This window comes from Hyperolius riggenbachi, chromosome 1 (assembly GCF_040937935.1).
Source record: "Hyperolius riggenbachi isolate aHypRig1 chromosome 1, aHypRig1.pri, whole genome shotgun sequence".
NCBI classification, from domain to species: domain Eukaryota; kingdom Metazoa; phylum Chordata; class Amphibia; order Anura; family Hyperoliidae; genus Hyperolius; species Hyperolius riggenbachi.
The window spans coordinates 498,148,165-498,162,956 of NC_090646.1; the positions used below are offsets into that span (position 1 = coordinate 498,148,165).

The 14,792-nt window shown below is 43.2% G+C and overlaps 1 protein-coding gene across 10 annotated transcripts in view; it reads right to left on the minus strand.

Annotated features, from left to right (window-relative positions):
* The window catches only part of FBRSL1 (fibrosin like 1), a 754,878-nt gene that overhangs the window by 654,958 nt on the left and 85,128 nt on the right, over window positions 1–14,792 (minus strand). For 8 of the 10 annotated variants that reach the window (XM_068243431.1, XM_068243430.1, XM_068243433.1 and 5 more), the window contains exon 2: window positions 1,021–2,027. In XM_068243431.1, coding sequence (XP_068099532.1) covers window positions 1,021–1,308 — 288 coding nt within the window. In that variant the 5' untranslated portion in view covers window positions 1,309–2,027. Of the gene's footprint in view, window positions 1–1,020; window positions 2,110–2,189; window positions 2,298–14,792 lie in introns of those variants that run through there. The other 2 variants (XM_068243428.1, XM_068243426.1) reach the window with 2 other exon arrangements.

The window sequence follows — 14,792 nt, forward strand, 5'->3', positions numbered from 1 at the left end:
CAGTGAATGACTTTTGAATCTATTATGCAAACAGTCTTCCTGTAATATATTCACATAAGCGAGGTTCAGTATGCAAAGTCAACAACAACAAACAACATTTGTAAAGAACTTTTCTCCCATAAGACTCAAAGCACATAAGCATGGCTCAGACCAGTAATTGGTTGATTGGAAAATTTGGGGTCAGAAGAAGAATTCTACAAGTTTACAAATGCCAGGCTAAACAGGTGGCTCTTCAGTCTGCATTTGAATAACTCCAGAGATGGAGCTGTCTTTACTGTGTGGTAGGGAATTCCAAAGGGTGGGGGCAGCATGAAAAAAATGGATGCTGAATTAGCTGCATGCTTGTTTCAGGTGTGCGATGAAGACACTACTGATGCCAGAGAGATCTGCAAGACTGCCCGGCAACTGGCATTGTTTAAAAATAAATATGACAGCCTCCATGTCCCTATCAGTTCAGGGGGACTTTAACAGTTAAATACGGTCACTAACAGGCCATGTGCCACCAAAATAAAAGATCTATACATAAGGGGTTACTTGTAATTCGTGTAATGCTCATTTAACAAACTCTGCTAATAATTTTGTGAGATGGGAAAAACCTGGATGGAAGCAATCAGTCAACACAAAATGGCCAGTGACACCTTCCAACAGGAGAGAACATCATGTTTCACACTGAACGCACAGAAAATAACACCACGTTAACACAAAAACTGAAAAGTACTGAGTATAACAACAAATCTGTACAGGTCAGATGATACATTTCTTAAGTAGATAGAAGCAATATGATAAAAAGCCATACCAGTACTTCACACTTCTGCTATGCCTACAGAACATGATTTAAGGGGCAATTCAAGCAGTGTCACGCCACAAGTGAATAAAACATTGTTATGGCCACAATGTATGTTCCTGTAACTCTAGGGAAGAAGTTGAATTTAAATAGGAACTGTCAAGGATTAATCCATGAAATGCAACACAGATAACCAGTGCATCAACCATAACTAAAATGACATAGCCCATTCTTACCTCTAAGGCTTCTAAGGTATTGAAGCTGGCAATTGCAAAACCATCAATTATATCCTCCTCCTGAGAGCTAGATTCTCGCCTTTTACGTCTGGGCGGTCTGGCATTTCTGGCTGAAGCAGCTGGATTTTTACCATTTTGATTTGAATTCTCCTTTCCCAGGCCCCTTTCTGCTTCTGAGCCGGAGGAGGGACTCTGGTTTCGGGGGTCCCTGACAGATGGGTCTCTCCTCCTCACCCTGTCCCTTTGAGACCTGGATCTCCTGCTTTGCTGTTTCATTTTGACATCCATCTCCTCTCAATAAAAATAAGCTAATTATAAATCCACAGGGAAATTCCAATGAGTGACCTTGAATCAACAAATCCAATTACTAAGCAACAACTGATACTGCGAACAGTACACAGCCAAGAATTGTGTAAAGGAAATATTTTATATAATATATATATTATAAATATATAATCCACAAAGGAACTGGACACTTTAAATAATCCACAGATATCCTTCTCAGTAACTGTTAGTTATTATTAATTGTCACACACAGATCCAATGGTGTTTAGTAACCACTTGTACTGGAACTTTTCCGTGCCATTTAATGAACACAATATTTTCCATTTGCCTGCTTTAGAGCCTGCCCCAGATCCTTTAAAGGCTGCAGCAGTAGCATCCTGGTGAAAGAGGGGAGGGGGGGTCAGAAATCCCTCATGTTGTGGTGGTGGTGATGGGAGGGAAGTGAGGATACCCCTCCACAAATGTAAATCTCTTTCTCTGCCTTCTGGTGTCGGGTGTATCAATCTCACAGCAGATGCCCAGAAATCAACATAACAGAGAAAGAAGAAAAAGCCAGATCCTAATCACAGCCACCGAATGCCGATTCGCTGTCTCCTCTGTGCTGCCTGTGCCATTCTCTCTCCTCTTTTTCTCTTTAAATCCCATCCATTATCGGTCCGGATGGGGTGCCTTCCGAATCCCCCTGGCTTCCCCCGGTCCTCCGGGTCACCGATCCTCCAATCCTGTAAGTAGACACAAATGGGAGAGATGTTAGATCAGCGATCGGAGCTCTTAAAGAGACAGAAGGAGGGGGGAGGAAATGTTCTTCTCACTGAATTGTACAGTGCAGCAGAAAAAAAAGCCCAAAGCAGATAACTGACGTACTTCCGCCAGCCTGTAATTACCAGAGGAAGTGAGCGACTTTATTAGAGTTTAGATTGAGCTCCTCGGATTAACCCGTTGTTCGCAGAAGCAGAGGGCAGGTTACTGGCAATGTCGCTTTACAATCGGAGGAAGCCACTGCCGACCTCAACTTCTGTCACGGGTGACATTAGAGGCGTGATCGCGATGATCAAACCCGGAATGATCGCGATAAGAGCAACTATCGCCTCCTCGTCACAGCTGGCAGTGCAGTGTAGAATACTGTCAATAAAGCCATGACGAAATAAATACACTTCATGCGGGGGGAACAGTTCTGGTAGCCCATAGTAAACAATCACAAAATGATGTCATATTGCAACAACGTAGGACGTAAGGAATCTGCTTTATGGCTGGTTACATTATGTGCCACCCTTTACAAGTCATTTTTTATTGGAGGCCAAACCTTTAGACATTATTTATTACTCAAACGTGTATTTTGCTTCTCTTATCCCTCCCTGAAGCGTTTGTGAAAATGACTGAAAGTGAAAACATTGGACATTTGTAGGAGATATTATAAAGCAGAGGAGGCTGAATCTGGCCCTGTGCATTGTTTTTTTTTTTGGGGGGGGGGGGGGGGGGGCATCAATCACTTTGAACCTACCATACATGTATAAATGAATGCCCCAGCATGTCTTTATTGATCACATTTTAGTCCATTTTGGACAGTTTATCAATTGAAAACGTGTTCATGTTAGAAAAATAAGGAACGGATGTCAGCATGGTGGAGAACTGTGTAGGGGACTGTTGGCAGCATGGTGGAGAACTGTGTAGGATACTGATGGCAGCATGGTGGAGAACTGTGTAGGGGTCTGATGGAAGCATGGTGAAAACCTATGTAGGGGTCTGATGGAAGCATGGTGAAAAACTATGTAGGGGTCTGATGGAAGCATGGTGAAAAACCATGTAGTGGACTGATGGTGGAGGACTGTGCTGGTGACTGATGGCAGCATGGTGGAGGACTGTGCTGGTGACTGATGGCAGCATGGTGGAGGACTCTGCAGGCGGCTGATGGCAGCATGGTTGAGGAGCCTGTAGGAGACTGATGGCAGCATGGTTGAGGACCCTGCAGGATGCTGATAGCAGCATGGTGGAAATCTGTATGCCAGCATGGTACAAGACTGCAGGGGACTGATGGCAACATGTTGGAGAACCATATAGGGGACTGATGGCAGCATGGTGAAAAAGAGTGCAAGGGACTGATGGCCAGTGGTGTAGGAATAGAGGATTGATTGCATCAGGGCTCCTGGAGAGGTCCCAGGAGCCCCCATGGGGCCCTCATCTACATGCTGCATTAGTCCTTGATTGGTGTTGTAGTGGTAATGATCACCTCAACATGTGTATTTTCCCCTGATTACACCTCTCTCACACAATGACTTTCTTTGGGAAGGCAGATTTGGTGGTCTGTATCATGTGATCACTATACATACAATGGTGGGGGGAGATGGGGGCTGAAATGTAATCATGATCAATTGACAGAGTGGAAAATTAACTAATATTACCTTCATGTCTATTTACATGCCAAACCATACACATTGGGAGATTCATTAGCTACCCACATAATGCCTGGTACACACCACGCAATTTCCCATTAGACAGGTCGAATTGATTCTTTCCGACAGATCCGATCTGATTTCATATCGGGCCTGTTGGAAATCATATCGGGCCTGTTGAAAATAATCAATTCAATCCGTCTAACTGTCGGGAAATTGTATGGTGTGTACCAGGCATTAGAAATTGGCCCTAGACTATGGCAGGGGTATTCACACACAGCCAGGGTGGCTTACTGAAAGTACTGTAATGTAAAAGAGGCTGATGCTCTCCTTAGCTACCCATGTTCTTTGTGTTTGAGGGCTCGTTTCCACTGTAGCGGTGCGGAATCGCCTGGATTTCCACCGCTGAAGAAATCGCATGCGGCTGCGTTTCCGCATGCAGATTTACCCGCGATTTCGCATGGCAAGGAGCCATGCGAATTTAACCATGTCACTGCCTGTGTTAAGTTCCATTGGCTTTCATGCGAAATCGCATGCGAAATCGCGGGGAAATCCGCATGACAAAGCCGCATGCAATTTCCCTATTGAATACATTAGCGGCGATTCGCCCGCATTCCTGCCGCACGCGAATCTGCACGACCCTGTCGTGCAGATTTTCACCGCACCGAAAAACGCCGCCACCGCACACGTGGAAACAGCCCCATCCACTAACATTAAGTATGCGAATCCGCATGCAGTGCCCGCATGCGGATTCGCTATAGTGGAAACGAGCCCTTACAGGAGAAAGGAACTTTCCTGCATTGTAAGTTATATAGCATTACTATGCATCACGTTGCCACCTGTTGTATCATGTGAATGATTCCTAATGTTCAATTGCATTACAATACACAGGCAGCATTGTCAGCTGGATAGTGTTTTACTGGCCATTCTGGTAATAATAAGAAATGCCGTTGATGTTATTAATAGGAAAACAGCAAGGTCAGTATGTTTCTTTCAAATGTAAGGCTTGGAATCCACTAGCAGCACTTTCTAAGCACTAGTGATTTGTAAAACTCTTGCTAATGCAATGCTATGGGGGATTTACTTTAAATCCCATCCCTCAAGTAGGATCACACACATAGCAGCATTACATTAGCAGGACCTTTTCAAATCACAAACGCTCAGAAAAAGCTTAGGAAAACACTGTTAGTGGGTTCCAGGCCTAACAGCCTTGTTGCACCACATATTGCTTATTATACATTTATATAGTGCAGGCATTTTTTGTAGCGCTTTACAGAGCACACTGAAAAATGCATGCCACCAACAGGATGCTCAAAAGAGCACACCATCTAAGATCCCTGCTACAGTCTTGGGTATTTTTTTTTTAACTGTTTGGGGAGAGGTGGGTATAGACTACTAAGCTATCAGTATGCTTTTGGTATGTAGCTAAAAACTGGAGTACCTAGAGGAGACACACACACAGATAACATACACACTCCATGCAGAAAGTATCCTGGCCAGGAGTTGAATCTTGGATTCTTGCACTGCAAAGTGGTAGCCACTATCACCCCTGAGTCAGTGTGCAATGCAGTGTATTACTGGTTCCCTACAAGAGCTGCAGTTTTGTTTCTCTTGATTTGCTCTAATTGAGAATGTGCATGACCAACAAGTTGTACATTTGTCAGATTCATAGCAGCCTCCTGGAATCATTTTTTTCCCTCTGGCAGCATTTCAGGCTCTTCTGAAACTTTAGCCAGATATAAACTATTAGATGTTTAATGGATTAAACAGAGTCTATAATAAACAAACACGTATGATTGAATATATATGGGAACACTACTACTGCTGGCTTGGTACTTCAGTACAATACAAAGCTCTGTGGTCATCAGTCACCCACCGAAGATATCAATGTTTGATTGAAAAATAAAAAAAAACACAGGCTTTACTGATTGAACAATACAGGGCTGTGGAGTCGGAGTTGGAGTCAAAGAATGGGGGCAATTTTAGGCAAAATTCGGATATTTTATAAACTGAGGAGTCGGAGTCGGGAGTCGGATGATTTTTGTACAAAATCCACAGCCCTGTTAAGTATTAGGCTAAGGAGTCGGTGTTGACGAGTCAGAGCCATTTCGGAGTCGTGGTTTCATAAACTGAGGAGTCGAAGTCGGAAGATTTTTGTCCCGACTCCACAGCCCTGGAACAATTTGCAAATATTGACTGAGGGAGCCCTACATTTTGATAGATTGTTGTTTTAGGCCCCTCGCGCACTTATGGGCTGCATCACACCACGTTACGCCTACCCGCCGCAAGAACCATGCACATCTATGGAGACTTGCACACTTCACGCAATGTGATGTGATGTGCAGGAAGTATCCAAATCGCTGCAATTCCGACACAAAGTCTGCAGTGCATTACCGCTTGATCCATGCCTACAGCACAGATTCTGCAGCAATGCAAGTCAATGGATGATGCAGTAAGTGTGCACGATGGAAGTGCAGTGCACATGCCTGGACCGACGGGGATCCAAGTGACATAATTCCTGCCCAGCAAGGAGTGCGTCACTGGGCCGGGGAGGTGGCACTAGGCAAAAGACTGTCGCTGCACCTTGGCGCAGGGTCATATGTAGGCTAATCTTAGTGTGCAACCGACTTAAGGGCATATTCACAGTGGGACGTTGTGTTGTAATGCAACAGTAAACTCGCAACGCAGCATTACAACCCAATGTAAAAAAAAAGGTGGTAACACACATTAACGCTGCGTTACCGTGGCATAGAGTAGATACAGTGGAGCATACAGGCAATGAAAAGTATGCCTCTATCTGTTTAATGTCAGCGTTTAGAGGTAACACACCGCAAGCAGTGAGTTACCATAATGCAACATTTACAACGCAATGTGAATGCTGCATATGCTTAACATTGCAGTAACCTGCGTTATAATGACTTTATAACGCACGATAATAATGTCCCACTGTGAATGTGCCCTAAATGATTTTTTGGAGTCAAATGTCTAAACTATTAAAAACATCTAAGGGTACATACATACGGCATACAAATGTCTTTAGCCGTGAGGCAGGAACTAAAGACATTTGCAGCGTGTGGTTTTGAGCGACAATTTGCTCCAGTAAGAATTGTACGTAAGCGACAACATACTGAGTGATCTCACAATGGAAGCAGTCTGCCACGGACTTGTAAAGTGATCATCGTCGTCTGCTTCCCAGCTGTCCACGAGCTGTCCAAGTTTAAGACATTCGTACACATAATACAACAACTCTAAATTGCAAGACTGTTTGCACTACAAAAGTTGTGAGTGATTGGACGGTTTGATCTCTCATGCTAGGGTTTGTCTGCAGACAGTCTGTGATGCGCTGTGTACACACAGAGCAACTGCTGCACAAACCGTCCTCCGTCGCCTGTTTTGAGAGACATTTGTATGCTGTGTAGGTAACCGTAAGGGTATTTCTTTAGAAAGAAGTCACATTTGCAGGTAACACCTGGTTAACTAAAGGTTGTAACTGATAAACTCTAGCAGTGGTTAAGCCCAATCTACACGATACAATTCTTTGTAAGATTCGATTTACGATCCGATTAAATCCCACATGTCCGATCGGGATTCGAATCAATTCGATTTGCCATTGTTTTGCAATGGCAAATCGAATTGAATCGAATCCCGATTGAACTTGTCGGATTTAACCGCATCGTAAATAGAATCGTAATCGAATCATACAAAGAATCGTATCGTGTAGATTTGGCTTTAGGCTGCCAAGGCTTATCTGGATTTATTGCATAAGCACAAGACATCTGGCTGATCTAGAAAAACAATGTTGGGAAAAGTGCAACAACTGGTCAGACTGAGGCACCATCTTTAGCATGTCACTTTAAATCTGACTGGCTGCTTTGAAATTCCTCCAGTTGGGGAAAAAAAAATTCTCTATATTCATACATTGTACTTATGACCTATCTTTATCAGTTCATATGATTTTAGTAATAAAGCATAAAGCATTGAGTGTTTTTTTTCCTACTTTATTTCTTTTTTTACAATTTCCCATTACCATAACATTTTATACTATGCTGTCTTATAGCTTTAATGAATGCCGAGTATAACACAAATAACTTTTAGGCTTTGTTCAAATCATAAATTGCCAGCGCTATCACAAGCGCTGAGCGATGTATGAAGCGTTTTTTTCCTCCACTTTTCCCTGCGCTTTGCGCTTAGAAAATCGCTTTTCTAAGTGCTTTTGCAGAGCGATTCGTTTTTTCCACTTCCTGACGTCATTCAGGAAGTGAGCTCTTTCACCCGGTAATGAATAAATACAACCAAATTATTCATGAAAGCGCTGAAGAAATCAATATACAAAGTGCTTTTTCAAGCGCTTTGTGATTTCCCTATACCCTCCATTGAGCAGAAACGCTCAAAAAATGGTACAGGCAGCGCTTTGCCGAGCAGATCGGAAACAAACCGCTCAGATGTGAACTCTCTCATAAGGAATCATTGCACAATAAGGGGATTTTAAAAATCGCCAGCGCTAAAAAAAAAACGAAAATGCCCTAGATGTGAACAAGTGCCCTAGATGCAATTTCAATACACATTCTATGGTACTGATTCAATTAACTTTTCTACTGAGTTTTCTCAATGGAAAAGCTGTAAGCAAAGTATCTCAGAGTAGCCTACAGGGGCAGAAATTACGGTAACTATTATGGGTCATAAAAGTGTCTGAGATACAAGTAATGACATTTTTACAATTAGCAGGGAGCAAAATGGAAGGCTTTGTGACATACGGCCAGTACAGGTTAGCATGATTACAGAGGCAAGAATGACTAATGTGATCGTGTAATGGATTGCTGTAATGCGGACAGGTAGTAAGGCTGCATAATATGGAGCTATATAACCTCTGCTTTGGCTGCTGTCACTAGTGAGTCTCTGCTGAGTCCTGGAAGGACCCTTAAGAGAAACTCCAACCAAGAATTGAACTTTATCCCAATCAGTAGCTAATACTCCCATTTACATGAGAAATCTATTCCTTTTCACAAACAGACCATCAGGGGCGCTGTATGACTGATATTGTGGTGAAACCCTTCCCACAAGAAACAAGAAAAGTACGTACTCTTGGCAGTTTCCGGTCTGTGAACCTTGCTGCATTGTAGGAAATAGCAGTTTACAGCGGTTTCCAACTGCCAAAAAAACATGCAGCAGCTACATCACCTGCCAACAGTAAAAATGTTCACTGGAGTTCCTCTTTAAAGAAAACCTGAACTGAAAATTAAAAGTTAAAATAACCATACACCGGTCATACTTACCTCCTGCGTGGTTTACTCATCAATCTCTTTCTCCTCTCCAGTGTACCGTTTGTCCACTGTGATCAATGGAATTCTCCATCCTCCATTTTGAAAATGGCCATTACCCCATAACAGCTTCCTGGTCAGCACACTGTTAAACTGTAACATCGCCCACCTGAGCCACAGGGAAACATGGATATTACCTGGTACGTCAGTTGTCTTCTCAGCTATAACTGACAGCAACTGATAGAACTGAAATATATCAGTTGCTGTCAGTTATTTGACAAAATGTCAGATTTGGAAGGGATTATTGCAAGAAGAAAATAGTGAGCTTCTGAGAGGAACTGATGGCAAGGTAACTATGTAATGTTTATTTGAATTTACCTCATGTATTTATTTTAAATAATTTTACTCAGTACAGGTTCCCTTTAAACCCCGAAGTGAAAGGAATATGGAAGCTGACATTTATTTTTAAACCATGCAAATTGCCTGGCCGACCTGCTGCTTTTGATACTGTATGGGTCCATTTCCACTTGGGTGCTGCGACTGTTACAAATCAGACGTGCTGCAGCTGAATTGATATATTCGGTTGCGTGCTCCAAAAAACTGCAGCATGCCGTCCAAATCGAACGGCAAGCCTATTGACCGAACAGGCAGTGTTTCCCTGTCTGACTCAGATGCAGGGAAACGCTGGGTATTCCACACAAGAGGAAACAGGGCCTTAGCCACAGACCCTGAACAAGCATGCAGATAAGGTGCTCTGACCCTTTAGTCTTATTTCTAAATTAATTTTATATTTTTGTTTCCTTTACACCAGGGACACATCCAAAATTTACATACTTGACAATACATAAAAATAATAAAAGTACAAGTTCAAAATACATAAATGTTTGGATAGTATCAAAGAAGCCAAAGGAAATCTGAACGCAGTCTTCCCACCCTAATATGCAAAGTGCTTCATTTCAAAGTTACCTTGGGTTACTGGGCAGAATTTTAGATGATTACTAAATAATCCCTCACTAACTGGGATTCCCTACCAATATTACCTGTCGTAATAATCAGGTTGCTGTGAAGGAGAAGGTTACAGGCAGTAGGCACTGTACTAGGTTCCTTCAAATATGGAGACTATTGTATTTTGGAGGTTTCTTGTTTAGGGCCTACATTACTCCCATGTGCCTGTTACCATGGCAACACTAGCAGATTAGCCTGTGAAAGATTTGGTTTAACTGGCTCTGTCATTCAGCACATCATTTTGATACTAAATTCCCTACAGAAGTGATACAAAAACAAAGAGAAGAAAACAAGAATGAGAGGTGGAACATGTACAGTTGTTCCCAACTTTTTCACAGCATATCATTTTCTTTAAGACCACAACTGAAAAAGGTTATAAAGAATTTATCAGCACAAAAATGTCACAGCAGCAATCTAAGGCGTCTTTTACACAGGAAGCTGAAGGTGGTGTATTCATTGCCTGTCAGCTGCTGCTATGCACTGGCCAGACACTTGCTAGCACTTGGCATGAGAGGCTTCCACTGCATGGAGTCACATCTAAGGGCTCGTTTCCACTGTCGCGGAAGCGGCCGCGAATCAGCAGAGTTTCCCCGCAGGCAAATCGCGCGGGGGAACCCTGCCATAGGGGATAACGGCGCCGCCGGCCGAATCGCTTGCTGTAGCGATTCGGCTGGAACCCCCTACAGAATTCGCGGCGGAGGCTGCGATTCCCATAGCCGTGCATGGCACGGCTCATGGGATTCGCCTGCGATCCCGCCCACCCGCTCAGTGCCGGCGTGCGTCTACGAGACGCACGCCGCACTAGTGGAAACGAGCCCTAAATGTTGCTGTTGCCACATTTCAGCATGACATGAAGCGGCTCTTTTCTGCCCTTAAATTACAACTGAACTCTGCATAAACCTGTAGCCTTTTACATACCTGGGGCTTCTTTCAGTCCACTGTAGTCAGTTACCTAAGCGTCCTCTGGGTCCCCCCCCATTCTCCTACTACTGCAGCCAAAGAGCTCAGCAAGACTGCCAGGCAACTGGTATTATTTAAAAGGAAACATCCATATCCCTCTCAGTTTAGGTTCCCTTTAAGGTCCGATATGAGTGGGGTTACTAACACTGCCACTTGGCTGCATTTAAGGACCACTATCACGAAAAATTTTAAAATTTAAAATACATGTAAACGCATACAAATAAAAAGTAGGTTTCTTCCAAATTAAATTAATCCATGCCATGTACTGATGAGGATCAACCAATCCGAAACAGTCTGTATGCATGTTGGATTACTATGGCTCTGTACTAATTACAAGCTGACACATCATTGCATTCCAGCAGATCTGGAGGTGTGCTTAGCTTCTAAGGACGACAATGGTTAATTTGCATATATTCAGCAGTGATGCTCTGGGAGACATCTCGGAGCTCACTCCAACCTGAATTATAATAAATACTTTCTGTTTTAAGAAAGCAAACTTTTGTTTTCCAAATTAAAATGAGCCATAAATTACTTTTCTCCCGTGTTGCTGTAACTTACTGTAGGTAGTAGAAATCTGACAGCACCGACAGGTTTTGGACCAGTCCATCTCTTCAAGGGGCATTCTCAGCATGGTCTTTATATTTTATAAAGACACCCCTTGAAAAGGATTTATATAAAGATGCTGGCCAGCCTCCCTGCTTGCTACACACTTTAGCAGTTGGACGAAGCAACTGCCCTTCACTAAGTGCTTTTGAAAATAAAGAAAACCTTGAGAATCCCCCATGAGGAGATGGGCTAGTCCAAAACCTGTCAATTCTGTCAGATTTGTACTGCCTACTGAAAGTGAAAGCAACATAGGAGAAAAGTAATTTATGGCTCATTTTACTCTAGAAGAAAAGTACCGTATTTCTTATTTGTATGTGCTTACATTTTAAATGTTACAATTTTCACAATAGTGGTCCTTTAAACTGGTGGCCAGCTGATTGGCATGCAATCTAACCTAATGTGAGCCAGACCTCTTATAAGAATCCCAAGTAAAGTGGTTTGGAAATGCATGAACTTATTCCTTCAGACCTGCAAAACCTAAAATGAATGTTCACAACAGCTGAGAGTAGTGGATTGGAAAGATTAATTACTGGTTCAATATGTACAGTGTATAATTGCAGGGTATAAAACCCACAGTTTGAGAATACTATCTGATGCAGGTAACGTTTTCTGTTACTAGCCCATAGTTTTGTGAATTATCCATCTATAGTACATCAAAACCATTAAGCAGAAACAGACTACTTCTCACTCAAGTATGTGCAAGAAAAATGATGTAAAAGAACTACAGAACAGATCAAAACCAGTTGAAGGAAAACTGGGGCAAAACAGATGCCAGACGGGTATGAAACAAAGAGTAGTCTCCCAGAGCGACCAACAAGAATCCTTGATCTGGGCATCTGCTCCACATTTGTGTGATGGTTATGGTAAATCTGCCCCAATGCTTTTTGCCCACAGCAAACTGATTGCTTCTTTTCATCTTCAAGTCTGAGGTGCAAGGAAGCTGTCTGGCTGCTGTGGGCAACAGAGGCAAATTTCTATACAACCAGTTTTATAAATGCACACGGAAGTGTATTTACTAGACATGCGCTTTTGGACGGATTCACATTTTGTGATCAGCTTCATAACTGCTCTGCATTACAAATGCAATCAGGCAAAAGATATTAGAATTGTGCAAGAACAATATAGTGCATAAGCCCGCCCGTTTAAAATGGGCGCTAGGGCTCAGCCGCGACCCCCCTCACCACCACCTTGCCCATGCCACATGGCTGTGCTCCCCCTGCACCAGTTGTCCTGCTCTCCAATGTCCACCCGTGTGCCAAACATGCACAGTAGCCAGGGGCGTAGCAATAGGGGATGCAGAGGTAGCGACCGCATCAGGGCCCATGGGCCAGACGGGTCCTGAAGGGCCCTCCCTCAACTACAGTATTAGCTCTCTATTGGTCCTGTGCTCATAATAATCACTTCTATAGATACTGTGCATAGTGGTAATCATTAACAAACTGTTCCCCATCTCCTTCTCGCACCTCTGACTGTATCTATTGTTATCTATAGAGTGCTTAGGGGGCCCCATTGTAAAACTTGCATCGGGGCCCACAGCTCCTTAGTTACACCACTGACAGTAGCACAAACTCATGGACACAGGGATTTTATTACAGAGGATAAGTATAGGTTCACACTAGGACGCTGCGGTGCTGCATTATAAAGTCTGCTTACCGCACTGCAATAAGAAGTCTAAGCGACGTTCACAGTGCAACATTAGCACTACCAGGTACAGGAAAGCATACTTTTCATGGCCTATATGCTTTACTGTACCTACTTTATGCAATGGTAACGCAGCATTAATGTATGTTACCACTTTTTTTGTTGCGTTGAGTTGTAATGCTGTGTCGCAACTTTAACATCGCATCACAATGCAACGTCCTACTGTGAACCTAGCCTCACTTTCACATGCTACCAATTTAAACCAAATACTTGCAACCAGGGATGGTCAATAAGATGCAAATAATTCCCAAGTTTATGCAAATACTTATGGTAATTTAAGCTGCATACAATTTGTATCAACGTTGAATTATTTGCATCTCATCTACTATCTCTACATGTAACCTGCAGTCCCCCCACGGCATGCAGCCAGGGCTGTGGAGTCGGAATAACTTTTGGGTATCTGGAGTCAGTGGTTTCATAAAATGAAGATTCAGAATCAGATGATTTTGTACCTATATTTCATAGCCCTGCAGGGGCTGTGGAGTCGGAGCAATTTTGGGTACTTGGAGTCGGAGTTTTAATAAACTGAGGAGTCCGATTATTTTTGTACTGACTCCACATATGCATGCAGCAGTTGTACCTCCTCAGGAAATTTCATGAGATCCTGGGCTGGTCAGCAGCAATGTGGATATGTAACAACTCTATATGTTGGTAACACTTCTCATGTCAATTTGTGCATACGCAAAGATACATGCACACACCCATTCATAGCCTATATGTTGACAATACGTATTGTAAAATACAAAAGGAAAAAAGGAAGTGGCTGATCTAAAAAATCACTTTAGTTTTTACAGTCTTCTGTAAAAAAAAATGCTTTCTAGATCGGCACAGCTGTCTGATGATAAAGTTAAAGACCACACATTAACCACAGTGTGCCACTTGCAACTGCTTCCTCACTGTTTTAAATTTGTCACAATTTCTATTTATACATCCTCGGCCTGCTTGGAATCCCAGCAGATTTCTAGTAAAGTAAACTATGACTTACAGAGTTCTTAATCTAAAGGCTACTACTCCAAACTCATGTGCACATCTAAAAATCGTGGCAAGCCCAATTAATTCGATATTTACAGTCATGCCCAATTACTTAACGATTAAAAAAAGAATAGTTTGTTGATGGTCTTTCATCAGTCGGTAGAAGAATTCACTCCTGATGAATATTAATAGACAATTCAAATATACTGATTGGATCATTTGTCTCACATCCTTCTCCATGGTCTACCTGCCAGTCTGTTCAATACATCCACCCTACTCAGCTGGCTCTAATCCACCCTACTCAGCTGTTCTGACTCCCGCATACAGCACTGGCGTAACAATAGGGGATGCGACCCCTGCCATCGCGGGGGGGCCCGGAGCACCCCTAGTGCCCGCTCTGGGACTTTTTGGGGGCAGGAGGGGTCGCAGCATAAGAGGAGAGCTGTGGCCGCAGATCAGTGGGGAGGGGGGGAAATCCCCCCCCCCCCCCCCTCACCTCGGGTTCTCCTCTTAGCGCTCCCCTCCTGCAATCAATCATTGGTGGTGCTCGTGGCAGCAACTGTGGCGGCGGCAGGCAAGCTGAGCACATACCTCC